The sequence below is a fragment of the Lathamus discolor genome, chromosome 13, assembly GCF_037157495.1.
Source record: "Lathamus discolor isolate bLatDis1 chromosome 13, bLatDis1.hap1, whole genome shotgun sequence".
Taxonomy (NCBI): Eukaryota; Metazoa; Chordata; class Aves; order Psittaciformes; family Psittacidae; genus Lathamus; species Lathamus discolor.
The window spans coordinates 9,897,161-9,922,577 of NC_088896.1; the positions used below are offsets into that span (position 1 = coordinate 9,897,161).

At 41.0% G+C, this 25,417-nt stretch overlaps 2 protein-coding genes across 5 annotated transcripts in view; both read left to right on the forward strand.

Annotated features, from left to right (window-relative positions):
- The first annotated feature begins 10,539 nt into the window (after window positions 1-10,539).
- Window positions 10,540-17,406, forward strand: APOH (apolipoprotein H). The gene is made up of 8 exons (XM_065693844.1): window positions 10,540-10,644; window positions 11,787-11,963; window positions 12,398-12,494; window positions 13,854-13,930; window positions 14,486-14,674; window positions 15,242-15,421; window positions 15,934-16,131; window positions 17,003-17,406. The coding sequence occupies exons 1-8, from the start codon at window positions 10,581-10,583 to the stop codon at window positions 17,071-17,073; spliced, it is 1,053 nt and encodes a 350-aa protein (XP_065549916.1). The 5' UTR covers window positions 10,540-10,580; the 3' UTR covers window positions 17,074-17,406.
- Window positions 17,407-20,283: 2,877 nt separating this feature from the next.
- The window catches only part of CEP112 (centrosomal protein 112), a 158,731-nt gene continuing 153,597 nt past the window's right edge, over window positions 20,284-25,417 (forward strand). For 3 of the 4 annotated variants that reach the window (XM_065693274.1, XM_065693276.1, XM_065693277.1), the window contains exons 1-4: window positions 20,353-20,433; window positions 21,194-21,314; window positions 21,748-21,938; window positions 22,554-22,720. In XM_065693274.1, the coding sequence (XP_065549346.1) occupies window positions 21,215-21,314; window positions 21,748-21,938; window positions 22,554-22,720 (458 nt within the window). In that variant the 5' untranslated portion in view covers window positions 20,353-20,433; window positions 21,194-21,214. Of the gene's footprint in view, window positions 20,434-21,193; window positions 21,315-21,747; window positions 21,939-22,553; window positions 22,721-25,417 lie in introns of all 4 variants that reach the window. The other variant, XM_065693275.1, reaches the window with a different exon arrangement.

The window sequence follows — 25,417 nt, forward strand, 5'->3', positions numbered from 1 at the left end:
ATTCACATGTGCTGCACTGCATCAACTCAAAGACAAAGCCAAGGAGAAAACCTTTATCAAGTTCTTTGGCAGTGTCCCTCTTTTATTATTTCCTGCTTGTGAGAAATACTCAACAAACAGGAGTCACTTCCTGCTTGAGACCTATAAGGAAATCCACAACCTAATTTCTCCTCACATTTCAAAGCAAATTACAACCACTTCCTTTTCTAGAGAGTTATCAGAGCAAATAGCTATTTCCCAAATCCCCTTTAGGAAGGATAACGTGATCATTGCAAACCTGCTGCCTAAAAAATGATTTGCTTCACTCAGTCTCATTTTCCAAAGGAATTTCCATTCAGTCAGGTTATGAGGCATTTCTACCAGGAACTAGTGTGGAATAATGATTTGCCATAATGAAGTCAAAAGCAATTATCAGCTTCCACTAATAGAAGGACTTCAGAGTAAGAATTCAGACGCCAGGTTTTCCTGATTTCTTTGTCCACACAGCACATACTTTGTTTGAAATCACCTACAGAGTTCAGCACTGAAGCTCCCATTCCTACATTTGTCATGTTTCGACCAGTAATTATGGGATAATGTCCACTACTCCTATGGGTTTTCCTGGTCCTACCACACTTTGTTAACCACCCTGTCTATTGTTTTAACCCAGACACTTTGGCAACAATGTTTCCTAAGGGTTTCCCTCAGAAAAAGGTAGGATGTCCTAAATATATATATATTATAATATATATGATAAATAAATACACTTGTGTGAGTACTTGTATGTCTGTTATCCCAGTGGTGAGAAGGAGGTAGAAATGCTTTGTCTCTGTGTATCAACACCAGTTTCTGCATCTTTTTGTGTCTTTCTGCATCTGTGCACTTACAGTCTGCACAACTCTACCTGTGTCTCTGTATTCACACTGATTCTCTACCCTTTTCCCCTCAAAGTTACCCAGATTGCAGGTTGGGAAATACTGGGTCATTCGATTTGATTAGTAAATTATCCTGCAGGCAGCTTGCTTACACACACTAGTGCTAATGTGAAAGCCTGAATTTATGTATTAAACTATGGTCAAAAAGAAGACTAAGTGCAGAAGAAAAGTCCGATGGGAAATGAAATGTCACAGAAAAAAAATCTGGTGGAAAACCTGGCATCTTATAATAACTAATAACTAATACCATAATAACTAATCATCTCATAATAACCGATCATTTGCCAGGGATAAATAGCAGATCATTGAGATGTCCTAACCAGAAAAATACCGTCTCCCTTTGCAACATGTAAACGATGCCATTATTCCAGCTTGAGTTTCCTGGAAAGTGGTGCCAACCCCATTCCTCCTGCAGACAGCTTGTAGCTGCCTGTGAATTACCCTCACAGCAGCTCTCCATAGAATTGGAAATAAATGGCTGATGATATACAGAACGTTACATGTAAATACATCTTTTTTTCAGTATCAATGTTCTCATCAGAATAGTGAGTGACAACCTATTGCTTTCTTTTCTCATATTTCAGGTGTATTAGGAGCATGGTAAAATATTTCCTAGTTATAGAGCTGAATCAGAGCTTGAACGCTGTTCTGCACTGAAATGCGATGGCGGTCCTTTGGGATGTTTCATGAGGTTTTTTCTCTTTCTAGATTGTATAAATAAGCATCTCTGCCTCAGCTGGAGGATTTGCTATCATTGTTGTTTTGCAGCTTTTGTCCTTCCCACCAGCAATCACTCTGGAAACTTTTGAACATCTCTACCAAAAAGCAATTCGCATTCTTTTGAGTGCATCAGAACAATTCTCTTGTGTAGGCAAATTTTCAGTCTTTCGCTGTATATGGAAAAAAAGCAGACTCAAACTTTGAAATACAACGAAGCACTCAAAGGACGCAGAAGAAAGAACAAACCTCTCTTGTACCAACTGAACAAGGGAGCCTTTATTATTTGTTTAGAGAAACATGGCACACAGATTGGTAAGAAACAAAGTAGGTGGGTTTTGCCAGGGACAACCGAATCCCAGGAGAACCAAACACAGGAAGCCAGTGCTGGTGCAGGATGATTCCACTGGCTCAGGGCAGCAAGGAGGCCTGGGAGAGACCAACACTGGGTGTTACTAACCACAGACCACAGGCAATGCTCAGAAAGTGAGAGATTCTTAGCAGGAAGTACCATATCTGCTTGCCCTCTTCTCACTTCTTCTTAGGTGTGTGCCTGTGGTCCCTGTTACAGACAAACTGCTCGAGATGGGTTAGATGGGCCCTGCCTGAACCAGCACCACCACTTCTGTGGCCTTCCTTTTTTTCTTTAATTAAAAAAATGAATGTGATATATCACTGCTAGTTAAAAGTTACCCTCCAAACACTGTTTTCCCAGTCTTTTTGCATTAAAAAGATAAGCTAAACATGGAGGTTTTAATTCTGCAGGTAAAAGGAACTGCATACACATGTCTATAGGCAATCCGCTGAAGAATAAGATATGTCCACCAAAAACCGGTTGGGATAGCAGAGTCACTATGCCATTCTGAAGCTTTTTCCTGACGGCCTGATGGATTTTCCAGTGCGCTTTTCTGACACTAAACTGACAAAGAGTAAATTACTTTATACTGCTTGTTTGCTGGAAAACATCCATTTTGGAATATCAGCATGTCTAGCACTAGATAGCTCCATATCTATCTGCTATCTATCTATGGAGCTATCTGCTATGCCTGGATGGCATAGCAGGACAACATGTAGTTTCCTTACGCTAGTCATGGGCCATGTCATCCCACTGGCACTGAAGTCAAAGTGCACTTTAAAGTCAAAGTGCACCACTGCAATATGAACAGAAAGTGGTATATTTTATTTACCGTATTCCCACATATCTTCTGTTGAAAGGGATGATAATTTTGCAAGAGTAAGCTGAGCAGAATTTTGCCACGTGAAGCTGAAGTGTAAATAGGCATTATATGTATTGTACTTGAAATTACTTTTGACAGCTGAATACCATTTACCACAGATACAAGAAATAGTAACTTTCATGTTGCATTTGAATTATTCTAGAGGATAAATGAGAGAGGCAAACAAAATCATATCAGCTGGAATATACAGGATACTCACTCCTCCTTCTGTGCCACCGCTATATTATGACATGTTGACGCAGAGAAAGCAGAGCACCATTTTCAATGGTCTGATTTCCAATTACACCACGTCCGTCTGTGCTCTACACAAGTGTTTACACTTATGGAAACACTAATAACTGAAATGACAAGAGTTTGGCTGGACAAACACAGCTTTAAAATGTTTGTTTGCTTTAGCACTGAGAAGAGAAAACACTGACGCACAAACCAAGCTGACACGAATTTCACAAACACCATTTCAAAACCCCAAAGTGGCAGTTAACTGAAGGATGAAGCCTGGAAGACCTCTCTGCCGCAGAGATGTAACATGAGGAAGAATTCTGTTTCTTAGCATTTAAGTCATTCAACTCCCCACTGGAATTTTCATTTTCCCAAAATCCCGAGAATCTGCCCTTTAATGACAGTAGTGACTATTTTTGGTCCTTTAATCCAGTATTGTGGATTAAAGACTGGAAAGATTAGCAGACTAATACATATCATAACAAGGGAACATCTCCTTAGGTTGCACTAAGAAGTCTCATGTTCCCATTCCGTTTCACAGGGCATGATGACCTTAATAGCCCAAACTGCTGTTTATATGTGAATAAAATGCTACAGATGCTTACAATGCTTTTGTTCCAGAAAATACATTTTTAACAATGAGACATCTCCCCTACAATTCGGCTAAGGAAAAAAACCTGGGGCAACATTTGGCATGTGCAAGTGCCAATGGAATTTGCTCCAGATGTATTGTGTCTGAAACTGAAAGAGGAGAGATTTAGATTAGATATAAGGAAGATATATGCCTCTTCCCTGTGAGGGTGCTGAGGCGCTGGCACAGGGTGCCCAGAGAAGCTGTGGCTGCCCCATCCCTGGCACTGTTCAAGGCCAGGTTGGACACAGGGGCTTGGAGCAAGCTGCTCCAGTGGAAGGGGTCCCTGCCCATGGCAGGAGGTTGGGGTGGATGAGCTTCCAACCGAAACCAGTCTGGGATTCCTTGACTGTGTCACGTCTGTGAGACAAGAGCTAGGCAGCTTGCTTTCTGCACATTTTCAACTTGTATCATAAATATTTTGCACTTTGCAGAGTACTTGGGATCTGTTCTTTCCAAAACATCTGGGCTTCTCTTTTCAAAACTTACATTTATGAGAATGTCACTGATATCAGTTCTGGCAATGCTTGAATGATTGCAATCCTATTTCATTCTGTTGCCAAAATGCTGGCAGCATCTTTGTGTCTCCCTGTGCAGTGAAAAATCTCCATGTGCCATGAGTACAGGGCCCTGTGATATCCATTCTTGTTATTTTTACATAAAATTACAAAATAAATGCGGAGCTCCAACAAAAACCTGGCTGGATCACGATGCAGGTTACAACGCTAGAATCAGAACTTTCAGAGGCACACACACATCTGGAGATGGTCAAAGCAGCTGAGTGGCCTTCTGGAAACTGAAAGAAAGAGCTGCATTTTCCAAAGAACCCAATATACCAAAAATGTAGTTTAATAAAGTGAGCTCTTTGAAAAGCATGGCCTGCATTTAGTTGTCTAAATAGAATTTGAGCTCTTCTGAAAATCTGATTCCAGTTATTGATACTGGCCCCTTCAAAATCTGCCTCCTCTTAGAAAGGCTTCGCCCTGGATTTATTGCTGGAGATTAGAGGCTCTCACAAAGGGAAATCAGTTTACTGAGATCTTCCTCCTCTCTAATGGTCCCCAGTATAAAAGTACCATATTCTGCGGTACAGTAGGAGCCTATTAACAGGATCCAGATGCAGAATAATGCTATGTCATGAGCATCAGCCACAGGCCACCTCTGCAAAGGTGTATGAGGAGCTTCAGCAGCAGTGTGATTTTTCTAGCAAAATCACTCAAGACAAACCGATCTTCCCTACTGCATTAGCCCTAAACTCATCCACTTCTGTTTAAATATTCAAGAACACTCCTAAAAATCAGCCTCTAAAAGTCAATGGCCTTCCTTCTGGATCCAACATTTTGTGACAGTTTTAGTTCTAGGGCTACATTTTTAGCTTTTTCAGACTTGCCAATCAACAGTGAAGTGAGGAATTCCGCTTGTTGGAGTACACTTGCTAAGAACAGCAGCTTAAAAAGACATGAGGAAAAGTCAGAGTCAACTACTTGTGTTGAGTAATAAAGATTGGGGAAAAAATCCTAATCCTCTAATTTTGTTAATTGCATATGAATGGATTCAAATAATGTATAAAAACATTGATAAAATCCCATTTAAAAAAGCCTCAAACGAAGCCAGTGACAATACTGGCGCTGGCTTGGGAAGGTTTTGGGTTAGACCATAAGGGAGATCAGTATCTACTGTTTACACTGTACAGGAGCTGAATCACAAAGAAGGTAAATTTATTCATCTGGAACACTCTGGACTTCTGCCCAGAAAGAATTTGACAGATGATATCCACGGGTTAATAGAGATCATAGGACCTATCTAAATCGATGCTGTCGATTTGTTAGATGATCCCAATGGATGCCTCTGACACAGCCAAATACATCAACTCTAAGCTGATTTTAGACACATACACTTTTCAATGAAGTTTTTAACGTGGATGAATATACCAAACGCTTTCTTGATTGTTAATCCTCTTATCCATCATTTGGGAAAACCAAAGAAGGCAGTGAATAAATCTGGTGGTAGCTGGGCTTTCTGACAGCATCATGGGCACATGCCAAGGGAGGCAAAGGCAAGTGAAGAGTGTTCTCATTTTCCCTGAGAAATCCTTTATTGTGAGGGATGGAGTCATTCTAGGATGACAACTAGCAAGGATTGCTCGGCTGGATCACAAAGTGGTAAAATGCCAATGACAGTTCTGATGTGCTGAAAGTGTGAAGTGCATTCCTGCAGCACACGCTTTCCTTGGAGAGCCTGCATCAGCTCCTGACCAGCGCTGAACTCTCCCCAGCTTGTAAACAAGATGACAACCTGAGGCAATACATATACATACATAGAAATTAAAACCCCCAAGGCCAGATGCTGCTTTCACAGCATGTGGCATTTGGTTTAACAGAAAGCAGAAGAATAATAATGAAGATAATCCTGAAAAGTTTGTTTCAAGCTTGATGAGAAAAGGAACAGTTCGGCTTGAGCTTGGAGAGCACCCTGTCTTTTCTGACCTTGCCATTATGCTGGCTGGCTGTTTCCTTGAGTGCAGTTGTTTATCTCTACATCTCTACATACAAGGCAAAAAGGGGGGACAAGGCAAAGAAGGGTGAGAAGGTCTGTGTCCTTACTCTGCCTTTATGTTGGCATCTCAAAAGTTGTCCCTTGTAGATCTGTTCACTGCGGATTCAAACTCTCAGAATAATTCTCCCCGAAGGCTCCATAATTTAACATTCCCCATGAAGAAATTTAACAGAGGATTTTTTAGACGGGGTTTTGATAAATTTACCAGAGGAACAGACTGTTTCACAATATTTAGGTCGCAGTAGGACTGCGAGAGAGATTCTCCGGATTTTCTGTGCAGGAAATGAGAAGGCGGAGAGGGGGAAGTAGCTTTCAAGTGCTCTCTGGTTTTGTACACTGTGAGTTTAATGTGTGTGAAAACCAGAACACCTTCATGCCTCTCCCTGCAAGAGAATATAGGCCTGCTATCACCCAGAGAATTTGTTAATGCCAGCCCTCTGATATCTCAGATTAATGCAGGATTGGGTATTTTCATACTAAGCTTCCTGTAAACTGGTGGGTGCTTAGAAGTGATTTAAAGTCTAGGACTAGGATGAGAATTATTTTACTAACTTCAGATAAGACATCCCGAAACATCAGCGCCAACAAGCACTGCAGTCTGCCCCTAAAATATGTTCCTAATTGAAAATAATCTTATGTCACCAAGACATAAGGTTCTTTCAGGTCACTGCCTGTTACTGTGTGTTTACTTCATACATCTCCAAACACATGAAATAGTAACCTTCACTGGAAAATAATACACTGCAAGTGGATCTCGGCTTCTGGCTGGCTATTATTGTTTTGCTAATAATAATATACCTGCAAACCATCTATGCATTAAACATGAAATGCGAGTGATATAAACCAAGTCAGAATGGTCTCAACTTGTCCAGAACCAAAAGCAATTCTTTTTATTGGAGGCTAAAAATGACTCAGTTTACCTTCTTACTTTTTGTTATCTCTTTGGTGCAATGGAGCACTCACTTCAATATTGGATGTGTTGAGTAGAGGTGATAAAAATGTTTGTGCAGTGCATAAATGAACTTTGAACAAATATTAATAGAACTATCTTGGCAACATGAAGGGTAATGATTGGACCCATGACTTAACACCTGCTCCCACAGAGGAACACGGATACGTCCGTTCGCCATCTGGCCATCACCTCTTCATACTCCCGAGGAGAAATGGGTGTACACATGAAAACCCAGCAGCTGACATGTGAAACAAAAGGAACAAAAGGAATCTGAATATCTTATCTTTGCAGTAAAAAGACATGATTGTTGGTCCAAGTACAGTCCCAAAGCCAGCTTTCATGTCAGAAAGAGTGCCTCAGCAAGCAGGTGCTGGCACATAAGGGTGAAATGCATTCAGGCCTCTCTTCAATATTCTACCTCAGTGTCCCTGATTAATACATTCCTGAGGATTTGAGAAACACCTGCGTCTTAAACTGCCTGTGTCGTACATTTTCTGGTTGGAAAACAGCCACAAAATCTTGAGAATGGCGAGTAATGCAGCCCTGACACTTGTTTTTGGAAGGACAGGCTGCAGGAAGCCTGTGGCAGGACAGGAGGTGTGACCTACCCTATGCTATCAGGAAAATTACAGCATCAACTGGAGGAGCAGAAAAACAGATTAGAGGAAGGACATAAGGTCTGGCTCATTAGCCGAGGAACTGTTACCTCGCACTGACCTTCAGGCTGTCTAGTCTTGCACTTTTTGCATAATATCTCCTGTAGAGGCCAATTCCTGCCTGAAAGTCTTTGTCTACCTTAGTATTTTGTGTCCTGATTATTCAATGTCTTTTCCTATTGCCACGACAGCTCCAGTTGACCCAGTGTCAATGAATGCTGCTGCCGAATAGACTGGTTTTCATCATAACTTTTCTTTTAGCATCCCTTTTCCTTCTTCTCTTCCCTATGACTCTTTCACTTCACTTCTAAAGCCTTTGCTGGCTTATCCTCTTCCTCTCTCTTATTCCTTAGTGAAACCATGCTGATTGGCCAGTGATGCTGGTCTTCATCATTTAATTGCCATCTTTGCAAACACACTCTCCTGATTTCTGCTGTGCCGTCCTTTGTATTTTTGTTTGGGAAGGACCACTTCTGCAAAGCCAGTTTGTGCACATCCCTCCTGCATATTCTCCTTTCAGGTGATGCAAAATCCAGGTAACAACTAGACTGCTGTGATACTGATACTCTGTATATCACCCTAGCTGACATCATCTCAGGGTGTTCTCACACTATGCGCTCTGTTTGCAGCTACCACTTCTCGTGATAGTATTTATGTCTTCACTAATGAAACAAAATTTGCTTCATGATTTGGTTTTATAGGAGCTATAATACTAAATAGCACATGTGCTAAAGGAGTGGGTTGGATTTGATGGAAAATTAGATGATATATATAATTGCATATTATCACCAAATACAGAAAGAACTGGGTTGGTTTGCTCATGCTTTGCCAGGGTGATTCCATACAATAATAATTATGTCTTCTCTAGTTAATGGAAAAGACATAGCTATTTGTAATATACACTTTCATGTTTGCATTGCAGAGAAATACATTTGCAGAAAGAATCACAATATTGGCAGTTATGCAGTTATGTGAAATGCATATTTAAATAGTCATTCCTCTCAAATCCACATGCAATTATTCAGTTTTACTTCCAATTTTAACAGCAGTAAAGTTATCACACACAAAATCTATGGAAAAATTCATGTGTATGTAATTTAACCCTTTTCCCCCTCCTCTTCTTAAAAGTACAATAGAAAACTTTTCAGTTCACGTTTACACCTGTACGGTATATGGTAGAGTACGTTCTGCCATCTGCTGAGCACAGTGAGAAATGCTCATATGGTCAATGCTGAAATGGGTAAAATTGGGCCCATTTATTCCTGGGCTATTTTAAACACAGAAAAGAATGTAATCAAAGTAGCAGGCGGGTCTGAGGAAGGATTTAAACCAGAGGCAAGAAAGTTCATTACAGAACTGCAGTCTACTGGGAAGGGAAAAGATAGTTGTGAAATTTTGTAGAGAAAGAGAAGAGGAAGAAGCGGGCTGGGACAAATGGGAAAATAATCAGATGTAGATACAGAAAATGAAATCAGGGCTTTTTTTCTGCTGATTTAGCAGTGGAACTCTGCCCTTTGGCACTCTGTATTTGGTAAATAGTCTGAGCAGGACATTGCAGCGTTGACTTTCAGAGAAGAGTAGCTTGTTCCTGATCGCTTAATAATGTTCCTTAAAAGTGTGGTTTAAGTGGAAACAGAGAAACTTTCTGAAACAAAAATAAACAAACTATTTCAGATCACAGCAGTAAGAGTTTGACATAACCTAGCTGCTCGTTAGAGCTTCAAATGTCCCTCACTCCCCCTCACAGGCTGTGAGTCAGCAGGGGAGGAGGATACTGAGATTAGAAACACCAAACTGTGGAACAATGATTACACAAATGTTATTTTGGTTGCACTTCAGATGCTCCTGCAGTTAAAATCTGCTAAATTAGGAGAACTGCAGTGAGCAGAACCTCAGCTGGTACCTGTGGAGTTTTGACTCGATGATCCCAAATCGCAGCGCCAAACCTAATACCCAAAAATATGATTGAAGTCTGACTCCCTTGTCACACATAGGCACCGTCCAGAATCCTTAGTTCACTTTTCCGGCAGCGCTGGTGTTGTGAGCACTGTCTCTGCTGTTTTTAGCTATCTGTTAGTTGAAACATGCTCACTGATGATGTAAGTCTGTTCAAACAGGCCCCTGAAGCCTGAAATTACAGGCCAGATCTAATGTAATGTAAACTGGCATGAAGCTGGTATCATCAGTTATGATGAGGCATATGACAAGTGTCACTCCAATAATTATCATTTTGCCTTAAATAGATTTTGTTAAAACTCTCAGGAATCATAGAAATACATGCTCAAATAATAAAACAAGAGTTTCTTGGTGACAGTTCTATCTGATCCAATGTCATATTCCAAATATCCTCATTCTCTAAAGATATTGGGAAGATAATACCGTTTTTTTCAAAACCTAATGGTTTGAAAACAGGAGATGCTCTGCAGCCCCAACAGGAGATGCTCTGTAAAAACAGCCGGAGAGGAGACTTTTCAGCAGAGATGGCTTTTTGAATCCCTGCATTATGTACCAATGCAACATGTGATGGTTGTTTCATCCTTAATTACAAGCAATACAAAGAACCTTCTATCTTCTGTTTACCAGGATGGGAATAAATACAAAGAGTTAATATGTAACCATCCTTTTGTGGGTGCCTTTATTTTTAAGGGAAGAAACACTGGCCCGAGGGTCATTTGGGACGCTTGTGGGCCGGCAGCAATGTACTCCCTGGCACTGGTTGTGTGCGCCGTGGCTCTGAGCCACAGTTCTCTTGCAGTGAAAGGTAAGAGTCTTCCACTTTCTAAGGGCAATGCTATTCTCAAGTGTGAATGATGGAAGCTGGAGAAAGCAACAGGATTTAAAAGCTAGCTTTAGACAATTCTGAATAGGAATTTTCTCTGAAAGCTGTAACCTCTGGGGTTTTTTCCCCTCCCTTCCATTCCTTCCTGCACCCCTTCCTATGGTGAGGTGAGATGCTGTATACAAAAGAATAGAATAGAGGGAAATGAAGAAGTATTGACACAAGTTGTGGAAACCAGGCTGCCTGCAGGCTGAGGGGCATTGTGTGTGCCAGGAGTTAACCCTTGCCCTGTTCCTATGCCCAGCTCACCTTGTCTTCCCCTTCACTAGAGGGGTGGCCTCCCACAGCTCCTGCCTTGCTTTTCTCCTTCTTCCCCCACACCAAAGGCTCTGGGCACTGTTTCATGTTCTCTCTCCCTCTCTTTGCCATTCATTTCTACAGCACAAGCTTTGTGTCCCTCTGTTCTCTCCCCACAATCTCAGCAGGAACATCTCTCCATGTCTTCTGCAGAAGCACAGTCTGCTCCCTCCATTCCTCTCTCGCGGCTCCCCTCTTGTTCGCACTCCCTGGGTGATGAGTTGCTCATGCTGTCAACATGTGAAAGCTGTTTTGCAATCAGAACTGTCTAATGTAACCGAGTGCCCCAAGAATAGAAAACTCAGGGGAACCAGAGAGAAAGAAATTTAATTAAGAAAAAAAATCTCATTTCGGGCTGACCCCACCAAACTAAGATAGATAAGAAATGAAATGTATTAGTTTGTTCTAAGTCCCTCTCACCTTCTTTTATCCATTACAATTTACCATAACTGACTCACTTTGCAGAATACCTTCAGAAATCCATTTTGAAGCAAAAGTAAAATTCAGTACAAAAAGAGTGACATAAAATCTCACTGGGGCCATTGACAGAGCTACTGGGGAGAAGAGGAAGAACACATTTTTTTCTGGCTAAATACTTACAGCAGTCATGAGCCATGTCAAAATGTTATATACCTATAGATTACTGAAGGACAGTATAGCTCAGTGCAGGAACATATTATAGCACAGAAACCTGTGCTTCCAGTTGAGAAATAAAACCAGCTCCAATTTTCTGCCCAATTTCTTGTAAAGTGTCTCCTTTCCTTCAGTCTGTTCCAGACCACCACAAGTGCTATTTGCCACCATTGATGTAGATAAAAGCGTGTATGAAGTGGGTGAGGAAGTAGAATATACCTGTAGGCCTGGGTTCATCCCCAACAATGGCCAGAGGAAGTACACCTGCCTCCCGACTGGCAAGTGGCCTCTCAACACACTGCTGTGCCTACGTAAGTAAAACCAAATCAACCCTACAAGTAACAGGGGAAGGCTCTTCCCATGCATGTCCCATGCTGTCCCTTATGCCTCTGCTCCCTGATGAAGGTTGGACCTGGACAACTGATATGACTCAGCCCAGCAGTTCTTATATGCTAATGACATATACCAGTTGATAACACCTGCATTTACTGTATCCCTCACTGTTCATTTCTATCATTTCATTACACAGGATTTATTTTCCTCAAATGCTAAAAATTATTTAATCACAGACACTTTGAACCTGCTATATTTTGACAGAAATGTAGAACAACCAGACTTACGAAACATAGTTCACAGAAGTGGAGAAATGTGAAATACACCAGGACCCCTTCATTATCATCTTGTTTTCATTATCCTCACACCTCATGAAATAATATTATCCTTTTTTTTCATCTTTAATTAACAGCAAAGAGATGTCCCACTCTTGGACCCTTGCCGCATGGAAAAATTGATTTTGCAGACCTCCACTATCAGAGTTCTGTAAATTTTTCCTGTGAACCAGGGTAAGAGTCCCCTTCCTCATGCTGTTGAATAAATAACCTAAAGCACAGTATTACATTCTAGTATCACCTGCTGCAGTACTGCAAACCAGGGAACTTGGAGAACCACATATAAAACCCCACCGCCACTTCACATATTAAAAAATGAAGCATATCTGGTGATCCTCCTCTGTTTGGTCTTGGCTGTAACATCCTGAAGCTTTGCTACTCCAGAGCAGTGTCTTACAGATACGGAAAACACTAAAATAGAAGAGTTTTTCAGCAAAGATTTATTCTGGACTGCTTTCCCTGCTTTTAAAATCCTCTTACATCATAAGATGAAATCCTACAGCAGAGAGAACATAATCTCCATCTAAATTGTTATGCTGTTAGGCTCTGGAGACCGAGAATTTTATTTCTATGCCTTTCTGAGCTCAATACACGAAAACACGAGGTTAATCCTACTTCAGTCCCTGAAGCAATTGCATTTGTACTCAAGGCTACTTGTCAGCTTTAGAAATGAGGATGCATTTAAAGAAAAACAGTTCTGGTAAATGCAGGGAAATATCTGATAGTAGCATGCAGTGCATTTTACTTGGGTAATGAATGAATAAACAGTGCTTACCTGCGAAGGCCATAGGTGAGACATAGCATAAAGTGCACTGAACAGTATCAACAGCCTCAACTGCCTCCTTCTCTTGCAAAAGATGAGCAAGGTAAGGAATAAATAAATTCAAGTATGACACGAAATATAGCAATGGGACTTGATTCAGTTTTGCTAATTGTAATTCACTGGTTTTTAGCTGTGTGATATTGAAATGGTAGATTCACTATGTGCATTTGAAACTCAGAATAAGTGCAAATAATGTAAGTACAGAGGATGGGAGAGAAGCATTCAGAGTGCATATGGAAATTAAATGGGGCTATCTGGCACTAAAATTAAATAATGCACCTCAGTGACTTTAGCTCTTAAGAGTGCATAGGTGTTTGCAATAGCTTGATCTGAATTGCCATAATTAGCTAGGAATTCCTCCCAAGAAACCATACAATACCATACAAAACCATACAATAGCAATCACAGATCAATGTTCACTACTTACATATATCCACAGTACTAATCCATTGTAGAAATTAATATACAAGATGGAATATATAGTTGAAACAGCAAAACATCTTGTATCAAGCCTTTTGTCTGGATACTTGAATACTAACAGTTTTGAATCTAAACTTCCTTTGAGGTCAGTAAGTGCTAGAACTAGAGAAGGATTTCAGAACCGACTCTTAGGTCTGTTTATGAGAAAAGGTAATGTTTCTTGCAAAGAACAACTTGATTCCTCTCTGTGGTCATTAAGCTTTCTGATAATCAGGTCTTCTTGTTTTCAGTTACAACCTTGTCGGGACAAGAATGAGCCAATGCATGGCAGATGGAAAGTGGAGTGGAAGTCTCCCACAGTGTCAACGTACGTGTTTAAGTACTAAAGAACTTCTCTACCATTATAGAAAGATTCCTTTATGTTGCTCAGAATTACATACACTCTTATTTAGAGGCCTCCTATAGGGCCATGCAAAAAATGATTAGGAAAAATCAAGAACTCTGTGTGTTTGGTTTCAGATGTGTGGATCCTAGTTTTGGAGAAATAGGGTTTAAAAGTCTGTACAAAAGGCAGGATCAGGGATGCTATTTACAGCCAAACATAAGATGCTTATCCACTCAGATTCATTCTCCCAGTGTATAAAAAGAGGATATTGTCATGACTTTCCAACTGTTACAAGTGGTTTTGCTATAACCTCTCCTTCATAAAGACTTCACTGAAAAAGCAATATACTGCATAACATTGTCTGAAAAAATACAGCAAAAATAATGAATTGCATCCTTTGAGATTTTAATCTGTTTTTTTTTTGATAGCTACACTTCCACAACGGGCAGTGTGTGTTAATTTGGTTATAAGCAAGTTGCCCCTGTTACTCGAGTAATAATTTGATCTTTCAACTTTTATTCCTATGTGCTTTTCCAGCGGTGACTTGTGCACCTCCCTCGCTGCCTGAATTTTCAGTCCTTTCTTACCGTCGCTCAAAACCTGGAAACGTTTCTTATTTCCTGGACACAATTACTTTTGAATGTGTACCTCCCCTCGCCCTTATTGGGAATGAGACAGCCACCTGCATGGCCAATGGGAACTGGAGCAGCATTCCAGAGTGCAAGGGTAAGTGACGTACTTTTATCAACACCTAACAATATTCCCTAGAATTGTATACATAAAACTGTATGGTTTTTGTTTTACAATTGTGATTGCAAATAGAATTATTCTGGAAGTCAGACTCGTGCATGCAAGGTGATTGCTAGTGAGATTACATGCAATGTGGGATTGACAAAATATTTGCTGCAGGTATAAAGGTTATATAAACAAAACCTGCTAAATGTAGCCCACAGGGGAACAGGAGCCTGGCCACAGAGTGCAGGCAATATTTTATTCTATGAAGTGGAATTACATAAGAAACAGAAAACCTCACCCTTAGTCCTAAGAACTTCACTGCTTTCAGTGAAGCTGAACTTTTTGGATATACATAGTTCTTGGTCATAACCGCAGATTGCAATAGGCGTATTTAAAACAAGTAATATTTATCATGGGGTTTAAACCATCTTCCTCTGGCTGTGTTTTCCTGTGCAAGAGGCTGAAATGAACCACCATGACAGTTTTATGTAGTTTTTGAAGTATATAGTGTGTCTTTTGGAACTGCAACACTGATAAAGCTTTGTTTTTGTACCCCAGTTGTCACATGCCCCACTCCAACAGGAATAGAAAATGGATTCTTGGAGTTTGTTGTTCGTAGAACATACCACTATAATGAAAGTGTCAGCTTCGGCTGCCAGCCCAGCTACGTGCTGGAAGGACCTAAGCATTCCCGGTGTGAAAATACTGGAAACTGGTCCACAAAGCCAACCTGTAAAGGTAAACATATATTGTCTGTTAGAAATCACTATCAAACAACTTACATACATATAAAGACCACTAAAAGACCACCACACTGATGGTTAGTGAGCTACTACTCCTTTGTGCAAGAGCTGCCCTCAAAACGAAACTGAGATAGGAATTTCAAGGCCCTGATAATCTAACACCACTGCTAACATTGAATGTTGTATGACATGATGAATCTGAATTAACTTCAACAACCAGCCATGTACCTTTATTTTATGTGAGTGTTTCCTCTCCTTTTCCTACTTAGTATAATTAGAAATTTTACTGAGGCTGGATTTTCTCTGGATACTTTTGACCACATACTTGAGTGTCTGAATTTCTTTAGAACTGTAATATCAGCAGAAGTACTATCTATGTCTGAAACACATTATTTTCTATTCCCAAATATCACTTGTACAGATTTCTGATGGGATCTAACCTACCCACTTTTCAAAACAGAGTTCTAATTATCCTTACATGCTGCTTATATCTGGATTGTTTTACAGGACCATGTAAAATACCAGTGAAGAAAGCTGTAGTATTATACAATGGTGAGAAGAAAAGAGCTCAGAATGACCTTAAGGATGGTGTTCAGCATGGTGAAACTGTATCCTTCTTCTGCAAGAATAAAGAAAAATCCTGTGCCTATACCGTACCAGTCCCATGCGTGGATGGCAACCTTACTCTTCCTGCCTGTTTCAAAGGTATGAGCTAGGCTGATCACAGAAGAGCTTCTGTTGGTGGAATAACAAGCACTTCAGTATGGGGGGCAACGTCATAATTCATCTTCAAGCCCTATTTGGCTAATTCATCTGCCTTGTACTAGAGCTATTGGGTATTTTGGAAGAAGTGGCCTGAGTGAAGGACAGAATGCACAGCAAGACTTCTTTTGGATACATCAGAGCCCTGCTTTAATTCCTGTTCTCAGAAGGTGCTATATTTGAAGGTCTATATTTTAGGTCTAGCCCAAAGAAAAGGCCATATGTAAAGTAGTATGAGTTTTCATGAAGCTTTGGGTCAACAACTTCTCCAGGGGTAAAGAGCCTGAACACTGCTGCTGCCTTGAGAACCTGCCATATTCACTCCTATTCTGGTGACATATGACTATGTGCATAATTCCCACATTATGCCAATTGCTAACACACTGGTCTGACTCTGAACTGAGAGTGTTACGAGGTGGCTAAGAGCTGCAGTGAGGAATTGCTGCTGGAGGAACTGATTCAGGTGTTTAGAATAAATAAATAGACTAAATAGTGAAGTCTGTTAACAAGAGAAAATGCTTGGCATTTCTTTTATCAATATTTCTGGCATAGAATAGCCCTTGTAAGTTTTATTTTCATTTTAAAGTGAAGAAGAAGCACAGCCTATGGGCGATGAAAACATCTCATGTTTGGCACGGCTTCTGGTGATGTAGCTTAGCTTTCATTAAAATAGAAACTAAAATAGTGTATTTCTTCTAGTGGTTTTACTCAGATGCAAAGCTTGATTGCTCACCTAGGAGGGTCCATGAGACCTATTGTTTTCAGCTATCACATTTCAAGAATATAACCCAAGTTCTTAACTTGTTTTCAACAGAACGTGGCTTTTTTTCAACTCTTGTGAAGAAGGACCCATCAGACATGAAACCATGTGAAGATCAAGAATGAATCTCAGAGAAGCAATACAGTATGAATTTTCTGCCTTCCTGAGACAAAACATTATATATAAGAGAGGAAAACTTAGGTCCTGTGAGTGTAAATTATCAAGTGAACTCCGGACTCTTTGCCATTGCAGGCTCAGCTCTTTTCCCTACCACCATCTCCACCAGCCTCTCTCACAAGCTATGCCACATTACTTCAGCCATTAATTCTCATTCTCTTCTCTTTGCCTTCCTCAAAATCCCTGCAGTGCTGCTTCTCTTTCCACACTTCCAACATTTACGTAACTGTAAATGACTTTCTCAATAGTAGTCCCTTTACAATAAAGTAATTTTCAGCCAATAGTGTGTCCTTTTTTAATATTAAGTAATCATCAATCAAATCCTTTAGCTCTTAGCTAAAAAGGCCTTCATCATTAGTTATTACCTGGGTTCCGATTCCATTACTGCTCCCCTGTGATAGAGAGTGGACCTTTAATTATAGATGGACAGGGGGACATCAGCCAAGGATTTTCCAGAATTTACCCAAATAGAAAGACTGAGATTTCCAAATGTATCCAACTGTGGTTTAAATGTCAATAGCATCAGATAAAGGCTTCTTTTACACTTAAAAAATCCCCCTATTTTGTTAAAAAAGTAAAAAGTTAGTAAGATTATTTATGCTTTTGAGATTTTAACTTGAATCTCCAAAGCATAACTTGAATCTCTATGCTTTTGAGATGCTAACCTGAAATCAGTGATTTAAACAGCTGTTAATTTTTACCACTGTTTCAATATTACACAAGGTAACTGACTCCTTTAAAAAAAAAAGATAATCATACACCATTGAGCAATAGCAATGATTTCTGGTCATTAAGTAGCTTTGAAGTAAGCTGCACTTCTAATTTCATTTATGGGAGATCATTGGTATGGTCCAGTCTGGCAAGTTTTGTGCTTATGTCTCTATTTCCATTGCATTTCCATAGTATTCCCATTGTATTTCCATTGTATTACATTGTATGAAAGTAATTCCATTCAGAAAAAAATAATAATTATGATTTCTACATACTAGAAAGTGACAGAGAAATCTTCATTGTGCACTTACGATAAATTGTGTATGTGATGATAAATTGCGTATGCGGTTCCCAGCAGCAGTAAGCTATACAGTAAGCAAGCTACTGTTGAACTTTCCAAAAGGATCATTTACCATTAAGATTAAACTACCTGTAAGATGCTAGAGCTACATGAACATACTTGAATTATTATTGAAGGCTGCATGTGCGTATTTTATTAGTATAGTAGTAGTGGAAGTTTAGCAGTATAGTAGCAGTTTAGTAGAAGTCTTATGCTTCCTAATTTTAAGGAGAGATTAAGGGAGCTTTTATTAAGTATTTAATACTTTGTCTTCATCAGCAACTTAATTCTCAAATGCACAGATAGACAAATTCATGCTAGCAGCTGAAGAAGGTGTTTTGTTGGTAGCATGCGAGCAGTGTTTTGGTTCCTAACATGTTTAAGTGGGATCCTCGAATGCCATTTGACTTACAGGCCAAGATATTCATAACTACTTTCAACACATACCTAAACCAGCTGGCAGGAGCCTATCTGTGTGGACATCTAGTCTAAATGTTGTGTGGATACATCGCTGGGATCAGGATGTTCAGGATGGAGCTGAGATACCCAACACAGTTTAATATTAACTTGTCTTTCACAGCAGAACACTGGGAAGTTGCCGTAAGTGAAGTTAGCATGAAACACCATAGAAATGCTATTTTTCCCCCAAAATGATTTGTATTTTGCACAAAACCACTTCCCTCAGGAACTTTTAAGATTTTCCCAAGCAAATTTCCCCAGTTTTTCTTACCTGTGCAGCAGGATAACAACTGATGGCGTCAGCTGTCTCTGCTTCCTAGCTGGATATGCAGTATTTGAATACTTGAAAGAATCACCCTTAGGAGCCAGTGTTCTTATGCTGAATTTATTATTTAGTCTCCTGCAGCAAGAAGAGGGAGGGAAAATAAATCTGTGACCTGCTAAGTCTTTGAAGCAGGAAGGTGTTTGTGAATCAAACTTTACAGACATGAAAGCTTTGCTTCCAAGGTCTAAAAAGTAATGTCTCGCAAGTAGGGGTGTTCCAAAGGCTGGTACAAGTGAGTGAAATCTGCCAAAAAGATGTTTGAAAGAATGCCTTAAGCTGTGCTCGCGTTACTTGTGGCAGCCTGCTGAGACAGTTACAGAGATAAGAGAACATGGTAAAATGAGATGAAAACAGAAAAGTACTGAACGTGCTTTGCTTATATGAACATCCTTTTACAATTCAAATTGGGAACTTGATCTGTATTCTGGTTGGGACATCTATGTGTTCTGCAGTGGTGTGTCTACAGGGATTTCCTCAGGAGGGCCACTGCACATCAGAACTCAGCATGTCCCGGCTGTGGCGTTGGCTGGGGACAAGACCTCAGCTATTTCTTGAATCTTTAGGTTTTCTTTCTCTTTCAGACAGAAGCTATGCAACGGCTAAATCAATGCAGGTAGGCTTCGACCTCTGTGGCCACCCTGTTCTGCATTAGTAAACAGCACCAGAAGCTGGATCTATTCCCTCAGGAAATGTCTCCTGCAATGCTGGTCCCCATTCCGCTCTGCCTCACGTTCTTTTCCACCACAGAGCTGATTCCCAACCGGCAGCAATTACGCCAAAGAAACACATCCCGAAGAACCCAGAGTTCTCTCCCGCTGCTTCTGCATCCTCACTTTTTTAGCCCAGGCTCTCCTGCGGTGCAGAACACTGGGCCTGTCCCTGTGTAAAGGACCTAAATCTGTTTCATTGCATTTCCGGCATCTCCCATTTCTCCCTTGGTGCTCCCTCCGGCTCCCTCCCGAGGGTTTTAATGCGTGCGCATGACGGAGTGTGTAGCTATTTAGTTCTATACACATAGCTGGGCGATGATCGCACCATGCGGTGTGCTGGGCCCGGCGGGGACAGCCGCTGCTGGCCGTGTGCGAGGGGTATCAATCCCTGCAGGCTGTAACGAACAAGCACGGGCTGTGCTGGCTTTCCTCCTGCAACAACCGCCTCCATCCCGGCTTCCTCTCTCGGACACAGGAGGTTGCTTCCATACCGGCCTCTGGGCCCAGACTCAGCCCCTCAGAGCTCCCCATAGCGGCACCAAGGCAACCGCTCGCCCCCGGCTCCCCGCCTGGGGCCGGGCCGCGTCTCCGGGCAACCCGCGGGCGGCCGCGGAAGCGGAAGCGGAAACGCGCGGTGCCGGCGGGGGCTGCCGGGAGCGGGGGTGCGGCCGGTTTGAACTGCCGGCCGGGCCGGCCTAGCTTCCCCCCGCCGGCCCGGCTCGCTTCCCCCGGGGAGCCGGGGCTGTGCGTTGCGGAGAGCGAGGTGAAGGGGGCGGCGTGTCCCGGGGGCAGTGCGGGGCCGGGCTGCGGGAGCTGGGGGTGGGTTGTGGCTCCCGGCGTCGTTCTGAGGGAAGGGCAGTTGGAACGCGGCTGGTTCCCCCTGCTGAAGCTCGTAAGGCCCCGGGGCCCCGCAGGGCAGCGGGACCGGGGTGTGGCGGGGCTGTCTGCCCCAGGGGAAGGGCCGCAGCGGCTGCTGTGCGCTCGGCTGAGGTTGACAAGGAAGCGTGGCAGCTGCGAGCTGAACCGGACAGGGACGCATCCTGCAGCGGGGAAGGCAGTGCCCGTGAGCTGGGCTCTGGAGCTCTCGGTGGTCACTTTCAGCGCTCCTTCGTTAATAAAGCAGTTCTGACAGCGTTTGTTGGTTCCGTTGCTTTCAACCCGTAGGTTTGTCATTGCTTTTCGTTCCCAAAGCCTGCAACCCCAGAACTAGTTCTAAGAAGGGAAAACTTACCAACGTGGCTATGACACCAATGCCTTCAGGCGTTTTATGCAAACTGTGTGTAATTGAATGCGGTTTTGTGTGGTTGAGTACTCCTTTTCCAATCTAACACGCTCTTGTAAATGTAATTCAATTTCTTCCGTTTGCAATTAATCACTCTTATTTCTGTGCTTGTTCAAACATAATGAAGTATTTAGGTTCATTTGCTTTATAGTTAAAAACACATCTTTGCATGGGCTGAGATACTGAGACTGAAGTGTAGTGACGTCTGATCCTTTCTACTCCAATGTGAATGCTTTTGCAGGTTACTTTGTGCTCTATCAAAATGAACGGTGAAGAGGAAGTATGGGGAAAACTCGATGCCGAATTTGATCACTGTGTTGTGAATATGAAGCCTCATGTTCTAAAACTACAGCATAGGTCAGGTAAATGTGGTAAAATGTGCATAAATAAAGACTTTTAAGACGGATAAAGATTTACTGTGTATTTCAAATAGAAACACTTATGTAAGCTGTGTGTGGTAGTTAATGGGGGCTCTCGCAGTGAGTTCAGAGTGCCTGGTGACTTGTGTGTTCTGTGCTTACTAGAGATTGATTCTGAACGTGCTGTTTGTAGAAGACATAAACCTCTGGTAAACGTTATTTATAGAAAATGTGGATGCTTTAAATTTCAACTGTTGTTAGAGACTTTAGGTATTTAACAGCTTTTGCCTTTGGTTCAGTCGTTTGGGGGGGGTGTTTGTTTTGCATTAGAAGGGAAACAGCTACAAAATAGGTGACTGGTAGTGGCTTCTGTTTTTCTTATGTGTTTGATTTGCTCTGGAAATGTGCAGTGATTTATGTGTATTTATATTCCTAGAACGACAAAGATGTGCGCTGTGGATTAAAAAACTATGCGAACCCTCTGGAGCGGGCACGGGAGTAGCGGGCAGGAAGAATCGGAACCTATATGCAAAACTCCTGCTCCACATGCTAAAGCGAGGTGTGCTGGAAGGTCCTTTTACACATAAACCAGAACCAGGAATGCTGAAAACTTTACCTTCGTACATGGTGAGTGTAGTTTCTTTATCAGACAAGCTTGCTTAAGCATGTTCTGTAAATGCTTTTGAGTCTTTGCTTTGGCGTAAATGTGAAAACTAGTCCTGAATGAATGTAGGCATTTACATTGTATATCTTGTAACTGGTGTTGGTCAAATCTTTCAATGTGCAGAATCTTTTATTTTGAAGAACCTTCTTAAAGCTTCAGGTTCTAGGAAGGCATTTAAAAATAGCTGTTCTGAAGGATCAGAAAAGTAATTGGTGTCTAATTTGAAAAGATGGAATAAAAGACTCAAGGCTGTATTTTGTCTTAATCAGCAGATAGTTCTTGTGAAAGGAAAAATATGCTTAAATGAGGTGACTAGTAGCCATCTTTAGTGAGATAACAGTCCTAATCTATGCTAAAATTGCTCGTATTGAAAGAAGTACTGGAAAACACTGAAACCATTGCCTGTTGTACTGATTTCCATGGGTTGGGAAGGTAATATGTGCAGGCCTCACTGACTGCAGTGGAAAAAGAATTTTTATACTGCAGATATTCCTGCAAGTAATGACCTTATAGCAGTGTAAAGAATGTATTTCTGTAAATATATTCTAGTGTTAATCTTGCATTTATTTTAATTGTAGTCAATTTATTTTGATGAACCAAATTCAAGAAGCGTTCGGAATGGTAGCCCAGACTGTTTACCGGACTGGGTAATGGGAGAACTGGGAAACAATGACTCTAAGCAGGAGGTGTCATGGAGTATATCTTCTACAGAGGAATTTTCTTTAGCAACACCACCTACGTATGGGTAAGATTTCTGTATTTGCTTTATTCAGTATTCGATTCATGTTTAATAGATGTTTATAGTGATTTCGACTGATGGTTACCATGGGGTGCCAGTGGCTTGCAAAAAGAACCTGTTTGCTCATATAGAAAATAGTCATGGTCTGTTTTTTTACACCATTATCTCTCTTCATGTTAATATTTTCTGTAGGCTGGTAACATACTAGACTGGTAACATGCTCTGTAGACTTCAGAAGTAGATAATAGCTGCTGTTCTGACATTTTAAATGTCTGTCAAATAGGCTGCTACTCTGGTTATGTTTCTCAGACCTTGGATATTATGGTGGCAAAGCATAGCCGTCAAAAGGAAAGAGAATTCATACAGAATTACTTTGAGAGGGAAGCACAGACAAATGTGGACAGGCAGTAAGGAAGAAGTGATGTGGTTGAAGACTGTACAGATGCAGAAGACTCAGATTTTTCTTACAATACGTCAAAACAGTTGCTGTCTTTGAAGTTCTTGTACAGTCCTGTTTTCTGTGTGCTGATGTATGGAAACTGGAAAGTGGTGTTAATTAAGGAGGCTGAGGTGGATTAATCTTCACTGTTTCTGTGCAGTTCAAAATATAAGGAGTGTACAGTAAGCAAGTGACCAAAAATGTGAGGAGAGTAAACATATGACATTAAAAAGCAATTGTAGTCTGAAATCATAATGCTGAAAGGAGCATTTACATCCAAGTTTTTAAATGGTTTTTTTCTGTAGGGAATAGAAATATAAACAAGCATACAGGTGGTAGCTTTAAAGGAAGTTCTGTCATTGCTCACAGGCTTTATAGAAGAAACAAAATAGTGGCTCTCCGCAGATTAGCAAGTGTTGCTGTTCTGTGACAGGAAGAAAAGTTAAATGCATGCGAACAAAGGGATTTGATCCATCTTTTTGTGAACAAGTTAGTTTGTATTAAACACCTGCTTGTCTTGTTTCTCATCGTGGCTTCATTATGAAATAGCAAGATTTCTTTATATTTCCCATAAGCTTCATGGATCTTGGATTGCAGAAGGTCAGACTGGACCAGCTCTACTTGTTAAAACTTAGGAGGCTAAAAATCAGAGCTGCTGCCTGTGAGGTACTCAGCCATGTTTTGTTCTTTTGTGTGTGGAAGATTGTTTGCATTGACTTCATCTTTGTCTGAACAATCTCTCTGAGTTTGATTTCAAATGTTCTGATTTATATCATGCTGTCTGCCACACATACATGTGCTTTGTTGGTGACTGGCATCCTCTATGTCTAGATCCTGCGTGCTTGTCATTAGGGTAACACAAAAATTTCAGTACTGCTTATTTGCAGCTGTACAGCAGAGCCCTGAATACCTGTAGCTGCCCCTTGGTATGGTAATCCATCAGATAGTCTCATTTTGTAGGTTACAGGAGCCAGTAAGTTTGAGCTGCATCCTTAGTTCCAATGAATTGCATATAGAGCTGTTCACCGAGCAGGTAAAGGGATGGAATGTATCCAGCCTCTCTTTCTGGTGGGTAAGAAAAGTTTCCCTGCAGTACTGTAGTTCTGCCAAGCTGGCCAGTTGGATGCTGTTGGAAATCACAGGATTTTGCTGCCCTATTTTGTGTGAATCTGAAGTAAATTTTAGTTTCATCTACGTTTTGTTCTTAAATCTTGACTTTCTTTCTAGCTTTTCCTATGCAGTGCAACTTCGTGCTGATTATCGAGACCTCTGTTGCATTTCTTATTATGTAGCTGCATTTTGGGCATGGATGGAGCTGACTCTTGTTTGCTCATATTGAGGTTTAGTTAATATTGAAACACTCTGAAATCCTTGGAGAAAAAAACATTCTTAGAGGTAGAGTGTGACTGTTACTTGAAACTCGGTACTGTGCAAGTGGAAGTGTTTGCTCAGCTTCTATATGAAACTCCTGGCTTGGTTTCATTGCATTATAAATATGCTCCCAGGTTTTGTTTCCAAAGTCTAATGCTTTTTTAAGTGTTCACTTATATTTTTCATAAGTGGTTACTGTTTGCTGTTCTTCCTAGATTTTAGGCACACTTATGTTTATGCTATATATATCACAGTGCAGTCTCTTGGGTTTCTTAGTTACTCAGCTGTGATTTGGGTAGATTACAAACAGGCCCTCTTTCAAGTTACATCATGTTGATACTGAGTATCGTGAAACTTTTTCTTTTGTGTATCCATTAACCTTTAATTCCTAACAGTCATTTAAAAAGTTGCTTTAAGGACTGATGCATCTCCTCTTTCTGAGTCCTACTGTGTACTATGGGGTTGTCTGGTTGCTTGCGCTCAAATGCTCTGACATGAACCTGTGATTTTGTTAGCAGGCTTGTGGTTTAAGACAAAGGTGGAGAACAGAGAAACTCCCAGCTGTGTTACCCTATTGCTGCTTTAGCCTCGATGATACAAAGAACAGTTGGGAAGAGCTGTTCAAATACCCTCAATTAAAAAAAAATAGGTTTAACTTTATGAAAACAAGCAACGTATTATGCTTTAGAAATGCTTTTAGAGGCCTCAGCTAAATCTGTTCTTGATAGCATTGTGCCATGTAAAGATAGCTGGCACAGATCTGATGAGATTGTCTTGGATGCTGGGAGTAGTGCTGTCATGATTCAGTATCAGTTTAGATATTAGGAGCAATAAAGCGGTATCAGCACAACTCTCCTATCCAGAGGTAGGAGATAATAGATACATTAGAATAT